Genomic DNA, 23,173 nt, shown 5'->3' on the forward strand with positions numbered 1-23,173 from the left:
TCTTAATGGTGTAATTGACAAAATCAAATCCCTTATCACAATGATAGTCAGGTCAGACGATTCGGTTATATAATCGATACAGCCGCGATTATAATAGCGTTTGCATCACCATTTGTATTCCTGTTGTTATCATTGTTGTTACTGCTGTTATTGTTGCTGTTGTTACGCCGACAGGATGAGGCATGGCAGCAACTGTTAAACACACAACAATTCTTGTTGTTGTCCAAGCTTTCGTACACCTTCACGTCGAAGCCGCCCAATTAGGACTTAATAGGGTTAGTATTTTCAATTCATTTAGTATCCAAAAAAGTCGCTTATAGCGGTACCTTCAGCCTTTGTTTGAAATCACATTGGCGGTTATAGATTAGATGTGATAACTGTCCACCGCACACCACTGTTACGGACGTATATTTTGCCGTTATTACGAATTAAAAACCTAAAACACGACGTTTCAAAATTTGGTATCTACTCTCTTCTTGCGGTGTTACAGAGCGTTCTACCATGAGCGCCGAACAACATCCCTTATTTGTATCAATGCTACGTCCGCCTTCTTATGACCCAGATGACGAATGGTAATATCGAGGCAACGTGCGTTTACGTCTTAAATGCGAACGATAGCATCCATGTTATGCGAAAATCGTGTTTAGAACACCATGTGTCTGTTTCTTGCTTATTTGTTTTCAGTATTAAAAAAGTTGTAAACCGAAGAAACCTACATTAAATTTGGAAACAAACAAATATTTGGTATGCGAGTTTAAGTAAATGTAGCAGTGATCATCTCCATCGGCCACGCAGCATATTGGTCCAGACTATTAAACCTGGCTAAAATATACAACATTGAAATAATCGATAATATGACTATCATAATTGTCAGGGATATCATTCAGAAGCCTAAGTGAATAAATAACAATTTTTAAAAATATTTAAATATTGAAAATGTGTTATATTCTACACATTATCTCTCTTTTTTTAATCAAGCTTTTTCATCACTATTACTATTACAAGTTAACTATTACATATTTAAGTCATTCTGTAATGACTTAAATATGTAATAGTTAAGTCAACTCCTGATGTCGAACCAACTTATTTCTTATTGTTAAATTCATAAGATCCCGTGTTGCAAAAAGGCTATTAAAACACATGTGATTGTATAATTGCTCGACACTTGCCGTGAGTGTTGCTCACAATATTGTCTCCAATCATCTCTCACCTCTTGACCTTCCTTTGAGATCTTCATTGAGGTAAATTATTTATCATTTTACTTCAATGCATCTGAATGTTACGTACACAAGCCGCTGCTTAAATCAATTTGACGATAACTTTAGAGTGCTTTCTGCACAAGTATTAAAAGCAGAACAATGACAGTAAACGCTCTAAGAGAGGAATCAAGCAGCAGAAATCTATATGTAAACCTAGAACATAGAGACGCTCTGTTGTAGAGTAACCCTGACAGAAACTACTATGTTTCAGGAGAAAGCCAAGTCTGCTAGATATGACAAAGAAAAGTTTGGTATCCATCTGGACACGCTCCAAGGGAGGAATCAAGCAGCAGAAACCTTCAGGGAAGTAGAGACGCCCTTGGAGAAACAATTACAGTACACTAACTTCAATAGGAAAATTGAGGTCAGTCTAGGAATGGTTAGCTTAAAAAAACTATTTTCAGTGTTGGTTGACCCTCCGCTCAACTTTGATTTCACGTAGTACATTTTCAATAATGTTTTGGTCCTTGTTACTTTTTGCTGTTTTTATGTTATTGAATACTCTATTAACAGCGAGGGAAGTGTAAGTTTAAAGAACTTTGTTTCGCCTATAGTTGCCATATTTTTAGCATAGATTCTACTCCTCAATGTTTTGTGGACTCAGGGAAGATGACCATAAGATAACGATACCTTACGTTCACACACAAGGTAGGGTGTTTACAACAGATCACGTCCGTCTGGTTGTCTGTAGCGCTGTCATAAAAATATAGTCAATTACAATACAAAATCATTGAAGTTTTGTTTTTGATCCAAAATTAAAAATCAATAAAATTAGCCAGCTTGCGTGTGTAAACGAAAGATGGTATGTATTAACCCTATTCATTGAATAATACTATGCGTTATTAATAATACTATGGAGGAATAGAAATAATTATATGAAAATTATGAAATACTAATTTTGTAATACTGATGCAAATGATTACAACAAGTGAAGTGAATAAAATGAAGCAATGCCTATGAAGCACTAGCCATGAGTTTAAGAATATTCTCAATTTGGTGTGAATAAACAAGTACTTGACTCGTGAAGCAATTGCTCAATGAATGGAGAAGATTCCGGAAAATTCTTGAGCAATTGCTTTACATACGTATTGCTTGCTTCTCAATTTTGAAGCAATTACTTCAATCCGACACCGATGGAAAGGAATACAGGATAGGCTATATTTTATTTGTACAACTCATTTAATTCTTATACAAATCCATCATCAACAAACGTTCTCCCCTCTCCCGAGTTACTCGGTCTTCTACCTGAAGATTGTCCATAACCACTTCTTCGTTTCCAGGTTCAAAGTTATCTTGGCCTGCATCAAAGTCATCATTTAGATGTTTTGAAACATTATGCAACACTGCACAAGAGACAACCACTTTAGGGACTTTTTCCAGTGAAACACGTACACAGTTTCCTAATATTAGAAATCTTTGTTTCAGTTGTCCAAAGCACCTTTCAATAATTATTACCCTCTCCCTCGCATGCGCAATGTTGAAGTTCACTTGTGCATCTCCTGCAACTGGCTTAAAAGGTGTTACTAGCCATGGTGATACTCCATAACCCGAGTCTCCAAGCAAACAGGCAGCTCCATAACATTTTGATATTACATCTCTAATTGGACTCCTTCTCCAAATTCTTGCATCATGTACGCTTCCCGGCCATTCAGCTGAAACACTTGTGAAACGTTCTTGGGCATCACAAGTCGCTTGATACTGGCAAACCCCTTCCTATTAATGTACTCATCTCCAAAATTTGTGGGTTTTTTAATCTCGATGTGTGTGCAATCAAGAGCTCCAACTACTGTAGGAAGGCGAAAACGTCTTTTCCACAACAGTTATGCTTCATTAATTTCATTATTCCTTGCAGGAAAGTGAATCCAGTTACCCGATCTTTCCACAATATTACTCAGAACTGAATCAATTGTCTTACATAAAGTTGTTCGGTGTATGCCCATATCTTCGCCAATACCACTTTGAAATCCGGGATCACCAACAAACCTCAAAAAAACTTCCATCTTTTGTCTTGGTGATTGAGCTTTACCTCTAGTTTCTTTATTTTCGGGCAAAAACTCATGGGCTAAGAAGTCCACACTTTCACTCTCAAACCGGAGCAACTCCTTACAACGGGTAATTTCTCTTCGTTCACCATAAAATTTGCGAGCTCGCACGTACATGAACTCGGCCATGTTGACAGTACCGCCTAAGTCGAGAAATGAAGCGTGCCTTATGGCTTGCTTCATTTTTATCGAGCAATTGCTCCAAAATAATGAAGCACCACCGTTTTATTCACTTCATTTTATGTGCAATTACTTCACTCCAGGAAAACTCGAGCAATTGCTCGGCTAAGAATTTTTTAGCTGTTTTATTCACTTTAAACGAAGCAATTGCTCAAATATACCCAAGTAGAAGCAATTACTTTACTTTATTCACATCACCAAATGTATCATCGTAATCAGTAATTTATTCTCTTTGGTTATTAAATTTTTCCACTTTCTACAGGCATGTTTTTATAAAAGGTAAGATGTCTCAATAATGTAAAATATATTTATGTTAATTTAATAAAAAAAATAGGGAACATAAACAATCCAAACCTGGATCTCACCAGTCAACAGAATGCGCTAGCGAGACGCATATTGTAGTTAGCAGAGTTCTAGTTGACCCTGTTGTGTTCCATATTTTCTGTGAATTGCAGGCTCTGATAATAACAACAGAGATTTGTATACAACCAATAAAGATATACTAATGCATTATGATTTCAATTTGTAAGGTTCTTAAGAATTACACAGAGCGACTCGTGTATTTCTAGAACACTTTGAGCCAAACATCGGAATGAGCCAAATATCCCGGAAAATAACTGATTGCTTTAATTTAACATCATGAACTTAGTAACTAAACTTTGTAAATGCAAATAATGTACTTTCCGTACCATTCTAGATACGATTTTGGTTTGGCTCAGGCATCATTTCCGTTTATAAATTAAACGCTCTGATGTTCCCATTTACAAAACAGCAGAGCATGTCTTATAAAGTATTTCTTGTGTATTATTAGCTTATTTAAATGTTTTTAAAGGAAAAAATATGGAAATAGTGTTTCCTTTCAGAACTCTAAATTATGGCAAGAATTTAAGACACGACTTAATACGGCGAAGTTGGGATTGCAAAGAACTGACCCTTTGTTGAAACTGGACAATGATAGACCTATACTGAATTATAGAGTCAAAAGAAAAACCAAACTATCTGAAAAGCAACAGGAAAAACTACGGACAGATCAGCAATTTCGAGCCAAGAGAGAAGTGGTAATACATCCACAACTGAAACCAGAAATGGTAATGCAGCCACGCATTGAAATGCCGATGGAGAAAGAGGCCGAAGAAAAGGTTTGTGCCTATTAGAAAATATTTGTTTAAACTAATTTATAACTCAGTTTAAAGTTGTGTGGAAATACTTCCAAGTAGACTAAATTTAAAACTACAGTATTGTTATGAATGTACGTCATCATATAAAATAGGTAAACTACAATTCTGATGTAAAAATGTAACTAACGACATCAAGAACTGATGTAAACTCTCTCTTTCAAATGTGAAAACCTACACCAGTTTTAAGTATAATATTACACACTCTGTAGTGGTGATCTAATAGAACTTTACTATTTACATTATATTAGTTTGATTAAAGGTATCAATATAAAGTTCTTCACTTAAAATGGCATATCCGGATGTGAAATGTTTGGAAGTACTTATCTGTTTTATCAATCGTTACCTTGCACTTGTGTTTTGGCTTACAGAAAATAATTAGTGTACATAAATTTATACAACATGAGATAAAATCATAAGTTGGTTTTCATTAAGCTAAGTTTAAAAACGTGTAACAGAATTTTATACCCTACATACGTACATAGATGTAATAATTTTTCATCATTAAATAATCATAAAATAATCATAATACCTAGATGCTTCGTGAATAATTTAACATTGTATGAAGCAAAATATTGCTAAGATAATTTAAATAAATATATACATGTTTGCATAGCATTTTCCAATTTATTTTACGGGATGACGTTTATGGAGTAACTTTCTTTTATCATAGAAAATATTAAACTGGTGCAAATTTCATTTGAACCATGATTAACAACTTCGATGATTCAGTCAAGTCGTAAACATTTTGAAAAATATTCTACTTATAAAAAGGTATTAGTAATGACATATTGAATTGTATACTAATATTTCAATCCAGGTCATCACCAAAAATGTCTTCGAAAATCTGTAGAATACCTTTCGTGTAGTGAAATCTGTAAGATCCCCTCAGAAGGCTGAGTCGATTGAATGTTTTCAACAAGGATATGGAAATAATATAAAATCTTTGTTAGATCAGTTTTTACACCAGTAATATTTAATTACGTGTTTCAGAGACAAAATGTTCCTCTCAACTTTCACTTTTACAATCCGTCCATTTACTACCCAGAAGTTATTGACTCTTTGGCCAACAAATCCGGCTCAGTACGTACTTTTTAATTACTTTCATTTTGAAACAGATGAAGCAATAAAATCAATTTGAACTATTCTTAGTTATTTTATCCAATTAAAACACGACATAAATAACATTTTTATTACGTTTTCAGTACTGTACTGTATGTTTACTTGCAACATCACTGTTTTTTGCTGTTACATAAGAACATCGTTGTACTTGCGGTGTTAAAAATTGTTGAATTTTCTATGAAAATTGATCAACATACATACAACATTTAATGTGTATATATGATACGTCTGATACACGGTTAACACAGGCCGGCATGTGTTTAAGGGCACTGTTTTATCGTGTTACAAGTAACTTATCTACAAATAACATTAAAGTGAACACCGCTCGTTCTATTCCTTGAATTATTGACGAAAATATGTATGTATGTATCATGATACTAAAAGGGAAATGTAATAAGGTAAATTAAAATTACAGTTGCTAGCCAAGTATTACTGGGACAATCAATAGAACATGGAGGTATTGAAGGATCTACATTATAAAATGTGATGTGAACCACCAGCTAAAAATGCCTTTCCTATACCATCTTGTATGAATGAATGAAAAAGTTCCTCTTTGAGATAAACTTGAAATACACATTTATTGTGATTATCACAAGTAAAATCCTCGTTGGAGGTGTGGTAAGAGATAAACCTATTCAAACTTGCTCCCTACGTGTCAATTCCCTTAACAAATCATCTATAAATGTAATATTCTCATTACTAAACATACGAGAAAAGTAAAATATTCTCTTCTTACATAATAAGACATTACAAAATGTAATCTGGTGACGGTTTATGTAGCTGATTAAGAAGTTACTGCACTGATATTCATTTATTCCATTCTAAGAATAAAACATTTGTTTCAGTACCAGGAGAAACTCTCCCAGAACCGGGAGAAGCGACAAGTCCTGTACCTGTTGGATGGAAGAGGAGTTCCACTTCTGTTCAGACCTGTTAGGACAACCCCGAACCCCTTTATCCGTCAGACTAACATCGAGGATTACGAGATAGTGAGACCCAACCTGGGGGAGGAGTTCCGACCGATAGCTGGTGACGATGCTGATTCTGATTCTTCTGATGTTGAGAGCAGCTACCAGCTGGTGAGAGAATTGTGTGAATCGTGGCTATTGAATCTTGGTACTTCACACTCCGCGACCTGATAAACTGTCTAAATTTTGTTTCTAACAGAGGATCGATTGCTTAGTTCTTGAAAAATTCCTCTTGGTAACATTTGCAGGGATAAATTTCCAAATTTTCCCTCAATGTCCGTATTTTTATTACAGTAATTTTTATAAAAATGAACATGTAACTATCCGGGGTGCATTAATTTTAAGACAAACTAAAACATTTACAAAATTGATAGTATTTCATAGTTGTAACAGAAAATATAAAATTGATATAAATATAAGATACGCCCATACCAAGAACGCCCTTTACGGGAATACACGCTGATATTCTCTATCCTCCTTATAAATCTCTACTTTCTCCAACAGTACTTTTTTCAATCTTTAGATTAGATCTATTCAGTCAGAACCAATATAATACAATTTAAACATTCAATATACTTATAGGTTCTGTACTTTTTCTTGGCACATCACACTAGCATCCAGCAGCGTAATCAAGAGGCCCCCGTGCTGGTGTTATAAACCGTTTGATAAAATAAAGATACAATGGTGTATCGAAAGACTCAACAGAACTTAACGAAATAGAGTCCGCACAGACCGACGGACAACCATTTTACCTTTTGACCCAAATTGCAATAGGGGGTTTTCTTGGATTATGTACGGTCTTAAATTTCTTGAACGTATCCATTAGGAGTTATCGTATATACGGACAGACGGATGGACAGATGTACGGAATGACCTGTGAACTTTTGACCCAACAATCAATAGGGTTCTTCGTAGTCAGTCATATAAATTGGTTTCCCCATCGTTTGGCATAAACTCGTTACGCTTTTAACATTTTAATGTTAACTGCGTTTACGCAGTTTCAACGAGTTTTTTAACGCAATTGGCACTGGAGCATTTTAAGGCATTTGCCTTTATATGACTTAACACCACCTACCTGTAAGGGCAATTATTCATAAACTACCATTATGTATCTCATAGTTTTTGTCACCCATTGCAATAAGTATGAGATTATACGTTTTTCCGCCTCCTTAATGACTGGATACACAACAGCAATTCACGGTGTAAATTTATTACACAAAATGTCTTTACTTATTTGTTTAATTTGTTGATATAATTTAATTCATTATTGACTTGAAAGATTGAGTCTTTAAGATTATATTGACCCTGTCATTACGTCTTAACCATTTTAAATAATAAATAATGTTATTTTTAAGCATATTTTAAGATTGATTTACCGAAGCATTTTTACAATATTACGTGGAAATATTTTAATTATTCTTACGCCAACCGTTCTCAATTTTTCTACAAATCATTACCCAAATAATTGTGAGTTTATATTCTATTCACCAAAATGTCGAAGCACCAAGATTCAACGCAATATTGCAGACAGGATGACTGTTACTGTTATTAACTTTTATCTTCGTAGATTAGTACTACAAATGTCACAAGAATTGTTATTTTTATTTTCTAGAAAGCTTTGTTTTTATTACATAATGATATTGTATTAAAAATGTAAGTGATCAATTTGGAAAGAAGAGTCTAGTTTTGGCATTAGCCATCTAACAAAGCAGTAAAATATATTACACTTCTCTACCGCAAGCTTTGGCAGGTTGTCCACAAACCGTTTGTTCAGCAACTCGAAGCATGGTCAATACATTCAGTATACTGTATTTGATAAATAATAATCAAGTGATTACATTAGAATTCTTTAATACACTACAATCTGCAATAATTTAAGTTGTGAGAATTTTGATTACTTTCTTCTTTGATAACTTTATTGCTTTGATTTAAATGTTTTCTTATTATATATATAAAATAAGAATATACATATATATATATATATATATATATATATATATATATATATATATGAATTAGAATGGTGGAATCAATTTTAATGCAACAATAACTCGTTTTCCTATAACCCTTTATATGACAAATATTTATATTAGGGATTGGAAAAAATAATATGCCGGTATTGTACTTTTAAACATTTCTTCAAAAATATTACATTTATATTTAACAAAGCTTATTTAACGAGAAATTCTTGTTGGTTTTTTCCAGAAAATGGCTCAAGTTCTTTCTTGGTATTTACGAAATATTAAATTTCAAATCGGACAGAGTTACCCAATTCAACTGTTATCATTTGATAAATCAAAAGACTACCGCTTGAAAGAGGATAAACATGTCAGGGTAAAGAGGAAAATGTCAAGGTTCAGGCGAGATAGAAAGCAAATAACGAGAAAGAAAAAAATTGGTAGAAGGAAAAAGACAAAGGTGAGGAGAGCACCAATAAAGAAGAGAAGATGGTACGATAAACGACAGAAAGGGCCGAAGAAAGGTGACGGCACATATAGGGGTGGGAGAGGGAGAAAGCCTAGACAACATAAGAGGCCTAGGCATTACAAACCACCACAGAATGAAACCAGTGATTATGATTATTACGATGCTGAAGGCAAAGCACGGTTTCCTTCGGAGGAAACTGCAGAAAGTTCTGACGATATTCCGGAAAGTGGTGAAGATGAAGAAGAAAGTGATGAATATGAAGGAGATGATGAGGAGGAAGAAAATAGTGACGATGGTGAAAATGAATATGATGAAGATGATGATGAAGACGAAGAGGAGGAGGATGAGGAGGAGGAGGAAGAAGAAGAAGAAGAAGAAGACAGTGATGATGTAGAGGAGAGTGACAAAGAAATAAGTAACAGTCACGACAGTTCAGGTGAAAAAGATAGTAGTTATAAGAAACAAAGTAACAAAAAACATTCGAAAATTGATAACAAAGAAAGCAGACAACATGTAAAAAACCAAGAAACAAAAAAGAAAGCTGTGCCAAGTAAATCTAATGAAGATCAACTAAGTAAAAAAAAGAACAATATATTCAATTCAATGCCACCTCAAATCAAACTAAAACGTGGAGAATCAGAAAACAGATTAACTGCAAAGAGACTCAATCTTGTTTCTCTCTCTTCTTTTCCAAATATAAGAAATTCAGTATCACTAAATCATAATCAACCTCCAAACAAAATGTCATCGGTTCAATTTGAAACTCCTCAACAAAATGTGTACAAAAATCTTCAATCAGGTCCACAGAAACGTACCCCAGATATCGTATCGTTGAAAAACGCACATATTGTGTCCAATGCTGGAGAACCCTTACATAATCTACAGTCTAAAAGAATGCAAATCGGCTTACAATCCACCTCTCGTGATAAGAAATTATCGCTAACATCAGTAGCCAGGGATAAATCAGACACTCATATGACATTTACTTCGCAGAGGAATGACGAGCGGATAAAGTTAACATCGATAAACGAAAAGCACCAGAAAAACATTCAGTCGTTAGCGATAGAACCCTTGGTATTAACATCGATAGCAAAGCATATTCCACAACTAATGAATGATGATATAAAGACAGAAACAACTGAAACAATAAATACTAAAGGTCATCAAGATCAACATCGGCCAACAAGAACTAAGAACGGGGCATGATTGAAGCGTCTTTGTACTGTAGTCAGCGACAGATAATAAAAGCAAAGAATCAAAATAAATAAATAAAGATGGCAATAATATGTTTTACATTTCGACAATGACACGAATCTGCAATAGAAGACTCATCTGAAAAAGAAATGATAAACACCAACACTAACATTTAGACGTTAGAATATGCACGTCAAAGTTAAAAAATGATATTTTCATAATATATTATTTATAATAAAATATAATAAAACATATTTTAATCATATATTAATATAACCCATTACATAGATTATTCAGTCTTCGTGGTAGATCGATATACGAGTATATAATTATATTTACGTAAAATTTGTATAAATGGCAATAGCCTTATTTAATTTCAATAAACATTGAAACACAAAAAGTACTTGCTCCGCCGGGACTCGAACCCGGATCTCTCACTTGCCGGGTGGATATGCTACCATTACACCACAGTACCCTCACTTTTTACGATTCAATTATTTTGTATTTGGCTGTATCTGTCACATATGCTTTTAAATAAGCTAACTAACATATGATCGGAAGACCAAACACCTGTCAAATGACTTTTTTATTTACGTTAAATTTGTATAAATGGCAATAGCCTTATTTCATTTCAATAAACATTGAATCACATTATTATTCTTTCATCTTATATATATATATATATATATATATATATATATATATATATATATATATATATATAAGATATATATATATCTTATATATATATATATATATATATATATATATATATATATATAAGATGAAAGAATTATAATAATACTATAAAATAATAATCTCTGATGGAAAAATGTTATGTACGTATATGTTGTAGTCGTGAGAATGTTCTGCAGCAATGCGTATCTCCATTCTAGACAGACTGACGGTAGATATATCAAAGACTAAAGAACGAATTTGTTATAAGTTGTGGAAACAAAATATATGAATTACTAGAGAGTTTTACTTGTATCTTGGTTGTTTCTTTGTCTATAAAATTCTAAAGACAAAATTTACGTTTATGATATGTTAAAGGTTTAAGTAGAATATTTAAATTCTTCTGGATAAAGCAACCTTGTGATTATACTGTACTAAACTATGAGAGGTGATGCAGAATATCGACGTGAACGGTAATTTTGTACACTGTACAAGGATAAATGTTTTGAATATGCTTGAAGTATTGCAATAGATGTTTCAACTCTTCACACTTAAAACATATCAGTGTTAATCCTCTGCTTCCACAGCTAATTTGGTCTGTAAATATCATATTATCCGATGCTTATACAATAACCAATTTGTAAAGAAACACTGACATCATTCTCAAACAATACCAACTTCTGCTCACTGTGAAGCAATCCACTTCAGGCAAAACTTATTCCTATTTTTCAGAGTGAAACTTCAGACATTGAGTACGATTCGGACTATTCCATCTCCATGTCCGATTCAGAAGACTGGGAGAACTTCCCGCTGACGACTCCTTCCGGCCCTAACCCCGGGTGGGGTCTCTCCACGCTAGCGGACATATACCAGCGGCCTCACCGACCTCGTGTAGTGTACCGAGAACCAAATCCGGCCCAGAGGACAGTAGTGCGCGCCAAGCGATCGCCCAAGGAGAAGAAACGCAAGATAGGAAAATATAAAGATAAACTAAAGGAACGCCGAAAGAGGAAAGACGTGAAACGTAAGAGACGAATTATTCGGAACAGCAAAGAGGATAAGGCAGTCAAAGAAGAGGTGAAGGTCGAAAAGGCGATTGAAAGCCTGCTGAAGAAACAGGTAACAAGAAAGAGGACCACAGTTTATCAGCTGGAGGACACGTCAAAGGAGGTTTTATGGTACAACAAGACACACAGAGTATTGAAAGACACAGGAGTTACATTCAAGTGGCTGAACAAAACTCACTATGTGATATATAATGACAACGCTACGGATAAATGGCACGCGGCACATCATGTATTAGTTTACAATGAGGAATATGTAGAGAACATAACACGGAAGGAGGATAAGATGAGAAAGAAAACACAAAAGGAAACTGAAGAGTATGAGGAGTACGACGAAGATTACTATGACGAAGATTTTACTGAAGAGGAAGAAGAGGAGAGGGCGGATATAGAAAAGAGAAAACAGGAGATAAGAGATAAAGAGAGAAAACTTACTAAGAAAAAAACTAAAATAGTTGCACCAACAATAACAGAGCCATTGAAGGAAGAAGCGAAGATAGACACGGATAAACGACAAAAGACAGAAAAGAAAGAGAAAAAACGTAAGAAGATAAAGATCAAAAATATAAAAGATTCTAAAGAAGAAGGTAAAAAAGAGACAGATGATCACCAAATAAAGAAAAAGTCAGATATAAAAGGAACAGATCAAATAAGAGTTAAGAAAAAAGTTAAGAAGATGAAAATCACAGATAAAGTGAAAGTCAAACAAGAAAGTGGTGAAGAAGGAAAAACTAGTAAGGATAAAACAGATGATAGAATAAAACCAAGAGATAAGAAAGGTGTTAGGAAAACTATTCAGAGTGAAGAAGCAGATCGTAAAACGAGCAGTAAAAAGAGAGGAATTGATAAAATAAGTAAGAGAAAGAAACCTGAATATACTGTTGAAAGGAAAATAAAAACCATCAAAAAGAGTTCTAGAGACACAGAAACGAATAAAAAGCTTAAAGATGATAGTAAAACCGAAAGTAGTAATTCAAAAGAGGACTTAGAACATAAAGCAGAAGAAAAGAAAAAACAAAATATTAGTAAGAAAGAAAGAGAGAACCGTCCTCAGAAGAAGACTAAAACTTTTAAGAAAATAAAGTCAAAAAGTAATATTGGAAAAAAGACGAAAAAGAATTAAATATTTGAACTTTAGACAAATAAATGTTTCAACGTAATGTCATTTGCCCATATGTACATATCAAACATGAACAGATGAATTCCAAATCAAATAAAAAATTATTACCATTAAAGCGAAAAATTGTAAAACTTAAATATATCTTTTTACTTTTAAACCTGTAGTAAAACTTAAAACATATTTTAAATGTGTAATACAATGTACAGTCAAATTACTTGGGAGACAATTATAAATCATAACTTGAAACCAAGAAACTTGATGCATCTGTTGCAATTACAAATATTTAAATATGTATTTATCAGTTTGCCTTGAAATGTTAATATTTTTAGAAGTTTTATTGCAATTTTTCACCTTGTAGGATGAATATTACGAAAAATACACTATTAAATGTTATATCTATGGTTGACAGAATACTTAATTAATTAAGTAGAACAAACTTAGTTGTTGCGGTTTTAATATGACGTATACAACGTTTAATTAATATGATATAAATATAATCCAATTTTATTTTTCAAATCAATGTCTAATTCAAATGCAATCAAGTTTATCTGAACAGTGTTATTAGAATCACAAATAATATAAAATCCTTACATTTGCAACATATCATTATTTGGATAAGTTATTTAAACGCTAATAAATTACAATAATTTATCTAAATTTATCATATTATGACTACAGGATTATTTAAAATAATAACTTAATTATATCTTTTCCGTCAGCCCTGGGGAGACGGTTGATGACTTTTGAAGCCCTGCTGGCATTCAGACACTTATTTTGGCAATCTGTAAAATACCAGGACCTGTTCTTACTTGTAGTAACAATACGAAATATAGTCCTCTATAATGTGCAAACATTACATGATTCAGATATCATTCTGTTTCACGTAATGTATCGATTTATTTATGAAATTACACTTTAAATACCTCCAAATATGAAACTATCATAGATACCTTTAAAATTTGTATTGTAGCTTTCTACTATTTAGTTAAATTACATATCATGAACATTTTGTTGAAATATGTATTAAGTAAAATCTCAAGGAGAAATCAATTTATGTATAAATAAAATATTTAATAGCACTGCAAAGGTTTAAATAATGTAATATGCTTATATGGACTATATGTTCGTGTTAGTACCGCATTAGACACAACTTGATCTACTTTAAAAGCCTACGAGCGTGAGGTTGTGAAAAGTTCTCTAATATATTAACTGCCTTCTCTATTCAGAGATGAAAAGCATGCTACATTAGTCGGAAAAAAATTAAACCATGCGAATTGTGTTTGACTAATAATGTCATATTTATTTTAAAGGAATTACAAACACTACAATGGCAATATATAGGATTTTCTCTTTTATAACGCAAATTATGCTATATTTTTAGCTGCTTTTACTCGTATTGTACTCTCATTCAACTATGAAAGTTGATAAAATTTTAATATAAGAGGTAACGATCTTGCTTGCCCGGACTTGTGTGTAAATTGTGTTAAAAACTAATTAAATGAAACTCTTACAACCTAGGCAATAATAAAAAACAAGAACTTACATTTTCAAATCGTTTACTCAAATGCAAATGGATAGTCTAAACAAGATCAATGTATTCAAACCAGAATGTGACACAATCAACATGAATATTCCATGGTTACAAAGGTACTAAAACGCACTTTCTGGTTTTTTCCAGAGCCAATTCCAAAATGTCCTCAATGAAATTAGTAAAAACCTTTTGAGCCTGAGAGAACGACTGGTGGAGAATCAAAACGGACTTTCCTCCATCAGTTCTACACGAATAAAACGTTCGCCCAAGATGAGCAAACTGAAAAAGAAACAGAAACTGGCGAAGAAGAAACGTAAGAAGAAAAAACAACAAAAGCTTACACCCAGGCAGATAAAACATTATCGGAGGATAAGAGAGCACAAGGAGGAGAGGAGGAAGATACTACACAAGAGATTGAAGGAGAAGCGGAGGCTCAGACACAAGAAAATGGGAACTGGGCCATACAACAAGACCATCATTGATTACTATGGCGTCTATTTTGATCCTCCTAGTAGCCAGATCAACGACTCATTATACGACTCTATCTACGATTCGGACGCTGTTGACAGCGAAAAGATGTATGAAGAAGCAATGAAGAACTACCCCGACTCTGGAGTGGAAGGGGAAGAATACGAAGACAGCGAAGAGGAGCTTTATGAAGATGACGAAGAAGGAAAAAGCATAGACGAAGGAGGAGGCGGAGATGGTGGTGGAGGAGTTGGAATGGATGTTGGGAATAAACCAAAAGAAACCAAGAATAAGGAAAAAACCAGTGAAAATGAATCTAAAAAGAATAAATGCTCAGCTCATGACTCAAATAATAAAATTCATCCATTTTATAAAAAAGATGTGTTAAAAATTCAAACGCGTAAAGGAACGGGCAATAGAGATGGATACAAATATGAAAACGTAAATTATTATAAAACAAAACAAGAAATAGACTCCTCAATAAAGACCCAGACTCAATCAAAAGTCTTAAATCCTCAAATGAATCTTGCTAATAACAACTACAATATCATGAAAGAAAAATCAAAACCCAAAAATATAAAATATTCCAATATATATAAACTACCATTAATTTCTAGTAACACAGCCCCAAAACAAAACTCTGAATTTTTAAATGTAGTATTTGATAGCGATCTTAGTTTCAACAGTCATTATAATGGTGCAAATGTTCCGCAACTTTTAAAACCAATTAAAACAGATACGTACGAAAATATAGTTCCAATTTTGCATTCTAATAATTTTCAATTAATACGATTTCAATAAAATGGTTCAATGCATACAAAATATAAAATTTTAAATATATTAACTATTTTCTATTTTAAATTATATTAAATAATTTTCTTATATCTATATAAAATATATAATGTCGTTTGACTAAATATACTACTATTGAATGATAAAATTACCCTATTTTATTACATCTTATTCTTCTTTCTTTGTACTTTAATGAACTCTTTGTAGGTATTATTAGTTATAACTTTCTTATACTATTCAACTAAATTATTGATTTGAATGTCTTCCTGAGAGTAAAAACATTGAAGATATAAAACTGAAATTAGAATAAATTACTGCTGTCATGTTATCAAAGTTCACGTATAACATTTGTATTTGATCTCATTTTCTGATTTTCTGGGATTGGCATTATCACTATCTACTTCACATTACCGTCAAATACCCAATATTTCGTATTATAACATTATATGTTCTTACGTATTACGTACTAAATTTATTGCTATTGTTTATGTAATTAATTTTAAATAATTATTTTATTTTATATTAGATCAATGATAATATTAACAAATTGTAGTTTTCTCATACATCACATTGGTATTAAACTTTAAGATAAAAAATTCAAGAAGAAATGTGTATTAAAGGCCTATTGAAAGTAGATACCGATTGGCTGAAATATGTTCTACTAAAGTGGGTTGTTGCTGGTCTTTTTCAGAACAAGGAAGGCAGAAATATGTCCAAAGTTGTATTGGGATATTATATGAGACAGAATTTTGAAAAATGGTTGCTGATCCAAAAATTTGCAGCGGGTGTTTTAAAGCCAATATCGAGGACACAAATAGAAATAGACAAGAAAGAAGCTATTATTCCCATCAGTCCTACAACTCCAATAATTCCCACAATGAATGGAGTAGGCTGGAATATGCTAACTTCAGTCGAGAATAATTTGGGAGACATTCTACAAATGAGACTAAAACGATCAGTGACGAGAAAAAAACGAAAACGCAAACCGAGGCACAAAGAGGCGGGGAAGACTCTGCAGCGGAAACGGGCGAAGAAGAGAAAACAGAAGCAGAGAAGAGTAGAAAGGAAGAGACTAAGAATGTTGACACACGCAAGGAGACTGAGAAAACAGAAGAAGTCTAAACAAGCCAGACTGGAGAGGCATTATGCAAGGATGAACATGACAACTCCTTTTCCTGGATATATAATGAATCATACAAGGGAAAACAACACCTTGCTGAGAAAATATGATCTGAATGAGCAAGAAACGTCCGATACAAGACAAGAGAATACTGAAGAGGAGTACTCCGGAGAGACTTATGAAGACGAGAATGAAGATAGTAGCCATGAAGAAAGTGATGAGTACAGTGATGAAAACAGCGCTGACAACGGCAATGATGACTATGACGACGATGATTATGATGATAGTGATGAAGATGAAGATGATAACAGCGATTATGAGAACATAGAGTATGAAAATGTAGAAGACAAACCTTACAAACCAGAAGGGGATAAGAGCGACAATACTGGAGAGAAACATCACCTACAATCCGCACAAGTGGGCACAACCAAAAAATTTGTTGGTAAATACCTTAACTCAATACATCAGACAGAATCAAGTAACAAGATCTCAAACAAATTATTAAGTAGCAAAGGAACCTTTATAAACAAAAATAAATTAAGTAGAAAATACAACGCCGGCGTGCCGGAAAACTCAAAACAGAAATTAAATTATAAATCTGTCAAATATCAAACAGAAAATATCAGAACACTTAATGGAAAATCCAAAAATTATTTAAATAAATCCAATGGCGAAGAATATGCAAACATAAAGAGTCTTAAAGGTGCCGAAAATTATATTTTTCAAAGTATCATTACAAAATTTAAAACATTGCAAAATATCTTGATAGAACAATGTCAATTGATTCAGCACGATAAGAAACATGCAGAGAATATTAGGATATTTGATATCAAACAAAAATGTTCTAGCAACAAATTGAATTATAAATAAATACATTTTTTATAACTATATATAAATTATAATATAACATAATGTTTGTATATTTCTAATAAGTTATTTAATGCGTGACTTTAATAATTGGTAATCATGATATATCGACTGTTCATACAGTTTAACTGTTATCTCCAACGCAAAATATAAAACTGTCAAAATGAACGTTCAACCGAAAGCGGATATAATAGAATTTAAATATTTTATACAATATAATTCAATGTTTTTTTTTAATGTCTTCCTTTTCTAAAAATAAGTACAGGAATAGCACAAAAATGTTAAGCAGGATGGCATTATCAAGAACATTATATAAAAAATTGTAAATACAAGAATTTTAAATGTGTGTAATGAATACAATATAACTGAATTAGTACAACTGAATTACCTATATAAGAACGAATACATTTAGTAATTTCGTTAATCGTTAAAGCAATCAAAAACAGGTTTAGTATAATCTTAAGCATTACTTGAGTCAGTACTTATTTATTTAGTACTTCCAAATAACTTTTTTATATCCTAGTATCGTGTTAATTATTAAACTGTTATTCTGGTTAGATACGATATGTATTGAGTCCTTGTAAATGTTTTATAGCCTCTATAATATACTAAACCACTTCAATACGGTTACTGGTGCCATATTTGAGTTTACTTTGTTGCACCGATAAAGAAAATAGACAGTCAAAATGCGTTTAATTTGGCCCTTCTACTTCCGGTGTAAGAGGAAGAATGAAAAACTTTTACTAAGTTTTCGGATTGTAATCTGAGAAATGGCTCGTTGAGGCTATATTACAGTAATATCCATTCATCTGTTTGTCTTAAGCCATTGTAAACATGCCACAACATAATATTAAGGAAGGTATCCAGTTTCGTGTACGTTACGTGAAATATTCACGCATTTTTCATTGCGGGTTTGTAATAGTGTTTAAATACCGTAATATTCTACAATCCATTTCATACGTTAAATTCGTCAGTAGTGCAATCTGTAGTAATTTCTTGACAAAATTTTTGTCTTTGCTATATTTTGCGTTACACTGCCGATTAAGAACTGAATGTATAGCCTACTTAACATTTAAAGTCTAAGTATATTTCAACTAAAACTTCCAATTGAACTTTTCTTATCTGAATGAACTCTGTGCTAAACATTCATTATCGAAAAGGTTGAAATAATAAGTCTTGTTATTTCTATATAAACTATAATGACTATAAATATAAACAAACGCACGATTACTAGGTTTGCCTTTGTAGACCATTTACTATATTGGCATTGCATGGCAGAAAATTTATTCCATAAAGTTCTATTCTTTAAAGCATACATAACGCTAATGTATTAAATCTATTTAGGTTTTTAAATTCATGTTAATCTTATAGTAATGACCTCATATTTAATAATAATTAAATATAAAATTTCAAATTTTCTGCTAGAATGCGCAAAATCAAAACGTTTAAAAGCTTAATTAGTTAAGTGGTTAAAAGAGATTATGTTTCATGAATATAATTATTATCTAAACAAATTTCAAATAAATACCCTGAGAAACCTGTCCAGTGAATATTTATAATAATCTTACTTAGACTTCAATATTGAAATGAAACTATTCCAACCGTTCTCGAGGATATATCAACAGGCTGAAGATTTCCTCAGATGATTATGTTCCGTTATCAGGCTCTCCAACCACGAAAATGTGTACCAACCAAAAGATGCTTAACAATTTTTAAGCAGTTTGAAGAGAACCAGTATGCTTATCCTAAGGCTCGACAGTGATTTCCATATCGTTATGCTTTCAAAGTATCGTATAATTACTGACAGCCTATTTCCAATGAAGAAGAAGGGGGAAAGTTCTGTACATAAGAGAAAGTGTTGTAATTAAATCTATAAGTCCTTTTGCGCGACTCTTGTCTTGAGGGACAAGATATTTAGGGTGGGGAAAGATGGGGTAGATTGAAGCCACCTCATTTGAGATCTCATTGTAGGCTACAGCCTCGTGTTACATTGAGGGAGGCTTTCTCTGTTTCAAACCTCTACTTGGGTTCTCCTTCACGTTTAAGAGTGAGAGAAATTTTCACACTGAGGGAGTTCCACTCATTTCTATAATTATCCTTCAGAGAGAAATATTTAATATAATATCTCTAAACGTGTAGATTATTATTTGCCACTCTTAAGCACCCATTGGTAGACTCTGGTGTAAGTGAAAGCATCAATAACCTACCTTTTTTACCTAACCCTTTTTACCTGTAAGTTCTACTGGTAGGCAGAGCCACAGCTTCATATTTTTCAGGGGGGGGCGAGCTCTAAATTTGCCGTTCTCTCAACTCTGGCTACGTACTTCAAATTTTTCACAAAGGCATAATTAACAATTGCAGTATAAATTATATAGTGATTTATAAAATAAATGAACATTATTTTTAACTTAATACAATTTTATATTTCCAGATGTTTTAGATCTTAATATACTGCTTACTTAAATTATGATTGTTGATGCTCTTCAATATTTATTGATATGGTGCTTACACTTGATAATCTCTGATTCATAGTGATTCTAAAATAATACATCTCAGCTTACTGAAGCATCTCTCCCCAAAACGAAAAAGACTAAAAGAGTAAGGAATATTTTGAGAGATGTTGTGATATGTAGGTAACCTTCGTCTAAGTGTTGCTTTTTAATAAATTTTAAAGTCTATTGAGGTAAATCATGTCCTGCTTTCTTATTTAATTCAAGGCCATTCCATTTATACTTCTTTGAACAATTCCTCAATGTTTAAATCTTCTGGGTAACTGTCAACCAAAAGTATTTACTCTAATGTGTAACCCCTTCAAATCGACTTTGCTTATCTGAGGGCAGTAGAGTCAACAACAGACAACACGCTGAGTGGGGCGCGGCTACAAGCAAAAGGTAGGTCAGTCTGAGTTTTGCCAAAATGCCTATTGAATTGTCATTGCTTCAAAAGTTAATTTTACTTTTAAAATACCTTTCATCTCGATAGCTTCTTCTCTGGCTATACCACAGTTTGAAAACTACTTGAATATAACATTTACAATTTACGACTTTCAATGCATCAAATCTTCATATCTTCAAATGTTCATATTGCTAAAAACAATACAACTAAAAGATAAGAGTGCGCTATGGTTGTCATGTCTTCGCTAGCGATGGTTTCACACGCAATTTCAAATCTATATAGCTAATTTCATTCTCTAGCTTTATTTTCATTCTTCCGGAAGACCGAAGAAAAATTGTGTTGACCTACTGAGTGATAGGCATCTATGACGCTCAGGTAAACTCCATGGTTAAACATGCACCTTCATAGACCTCATTCTGGTCTGTGTAAAAATAAAGTATAATGCCAAATTTAAAATTTAAAAAGAATCTTTCTCGAGATATCTTACTACACGGTACATTCACATTTATTGTACTACAACGCAAGAACGCGTTGCAGTGAATGGTTCAAATTATGTATTCATCCGATCTACCAATTTTAATAGGCTACGTGTAAAGGAAACAACAACGTTCAAGTACAACACTTGGCTGCGTGCAATAATTAGAGTTTGTGCATCAATAAATACACATCAGGTCATTCACTAAAAATATAAATAAAACTAAGCATTGAGTAAGTATTGAAACTAGACACTAGTAAACATTGTTTTAAAGACTACATCTAAGAAAATAAAGATTTGACTAAGAATTGTAAATTACTGTGCATTATTGCAAGTCCCTTCACTATTATAACGGGCCATGCACTAAAAATAAATATTCGTAGACATGCATGTAGACATGCATGTAGACATTAAATCTAAAAAACCTCGTACACTTTGTTAAAGGCTACTTCTAAGAATAAAAACCAATTTTTGTATGACTAAGAACTACTACTGTTTACAGGGTACATTAATTCAAGTCCATGCATCAATTGAACCTCTATTGGGCCGTGCACTACAAAAATAATATGACTAAACACATTTAGAAATTAAAAACAAATGGATTTACATAATAAAGCAGGAGGGAATGGTCAGATTCAAATATTGAGTTAGGCTGTAGAAAGGAGTGCCTGACAACCAGTAATTAAGAACAGGACCAAATTTTAATACAGGGAGCTGTCTAATTGTAAGGAATATGGAGTTGAACAGTTTATTGCCTATAACAGGTTAAAACAATTTAGAACCTTGAGTAATCTAGATCTATTTACATGGACATCAAGGCATTTCCTGGTATCATACCTACGTACACTGTCATTAATGATGTAGTCAGATTCTTTAAGCTAAACTGCTGATAGACATTGGTAGAAATATGCATTGTGCAATGTCAAATTCTGGTAAAATAATGTCACTGATTTGTGAAATTGATTCCAGTCTATTATACGAGTATTTTGCTTTCACTCTATGAATAAAAGAGTCACTTGTTAGTCTCATAGTAGTTATTAAGTCTCATTTGAATATACACAGTTCACACATTTATTTATTCTTCTGTTTTCTTGTTGCTATCATGGCACCTATAAAATCAATGCAAAAATATTCGCTAAAGCTCAGCCAAATCGTAGAAGGTGATTAACAGACATCATCATCGATCTACGTGTTAATAATATTAAAATGAATCTTCGTTCAACATTTCAAGTCTATTGGTCAGTTATTTTTTAAGATATCGTCCGGACAGACAGACAGATATTTTTCCAGCCCCACAACGGGTAGACTTCGCTAAAGCCCATCGTATCAAGGTTAAATATTTCAAGTAACGTAAAGCATAAAATCTGAATTATTTTTAGAATGTTATTCTTTAAATATAAATACGTATAAAAAATTTAAATTAGTCAAAATATAAACATGTTGACATTTTATAATTACTATCAACAATTTGTATGGATTATAAGACAGGAGTATAACCTATAAAGCACAAATCATCTTGACAGGATAATGAATCAGTTAAACTTTAAAAGGTAATCTTGTTGCCTTATTTTTACTGCCTAGCAGTGCTTAATTTCTAAAATTTTAGGTGTGGGAACTCTTAAAGCGGGAAGCTCAGACCGGTGGGTATGGAATACACCCCAGGAAGGAGGGGGGCCCTCACCCAGGAAAACTTTTGAAAATTATAACTGTAAACCTTTGTTTTTAGGCCACCCAGACATAATAATACATTCATTTTTATAAAATACCAAGTGATATTTTAATGCTGTTTATTTTCTTTA

General features: G+C 32.8%; 1 protein-coding gene across 5 annotated transcripts; it reads left to right on the top strand.

The window, feature by feature from the left end:
* Positions 1–52: 52 nt before the first annotated feature.
* Positions 53–21,689, top strand: LOC124354546 (DNA ligase 1-like). 5 transcript variants are annotated; one of them, XM_046805082.1, is made up of 6 exons: positions 53–275; positions 1,471–1,623; positions 4,345–4,620; positions 5,650–5,739; positions 6,624–6,857; positions 11,775–13,363. In XM_046805082.1, exons 1-6 carry the CDS (start codon positions 183–185, stop codon positions 13,227–13,229), a joined length of 2,301 nt encoding a protein of 766 aa, XP_046661038.1. In that variant the 5' UTR covers positions 53–182; the 3' UTR covers positions 13,230–13,363. The 5 variants fall into 5 exon arrangements, with proteins under 5 accessions (XP_046661038.1, XP_046661042.1, XP_046661040.1 ...); XM_046805086.1 differs by lacking the exon at positions 11,775–13,363 and adding an exon at positions 14,905–16,564 and having other exon boundaries at positions 55–275; XM_046805085.1 differs by lacking the exon at positions 11,775–13,363 and adding an exon at positions 16,709–21,689 and having other exon boundaries at positions 56–275.
* Positions 21,690–23,173: the final 1,484 nt, after the last annotated feature.

This window comes from Homalodisca vitripennis, chromosome 2 (genome assembly GCF_021130785.1).
Source record: "Homalodisca vitripennis isolate AUS2020 chromosome 2, UT_GWSS_2.1, whole genome shotgun sequence".
NCBI lineage: Eukaryota > Metazoa > Arthropoda > Insecta > Hemiptera > Cicadellidae > Homalodisca > Homalodisca vitripennis.

Coding starts and splice junctions, on each gene's coding strand:
- LOC124354546 (XM_046805082.1), top strand. CDS start 183: ATGGCAGCAACTGTTAAACACACAACAATTCTTGTTGTTGTCCAAGCT. Junction 1,624..4,344: donor ACTTCAATAGGAAAATTGAG/GTCAGTCTAGGA, acceptor GTTTCCTTTCAG/AACTCTAAATTATGGCAAGA. Junction 4,621..5,649: donor AGAAAGAGGCCGAAGAAAAG/GTTTGTGCCTAT, acceptor TACGTGTTTCAG/AGACAAAATGTTCCTCTCAA.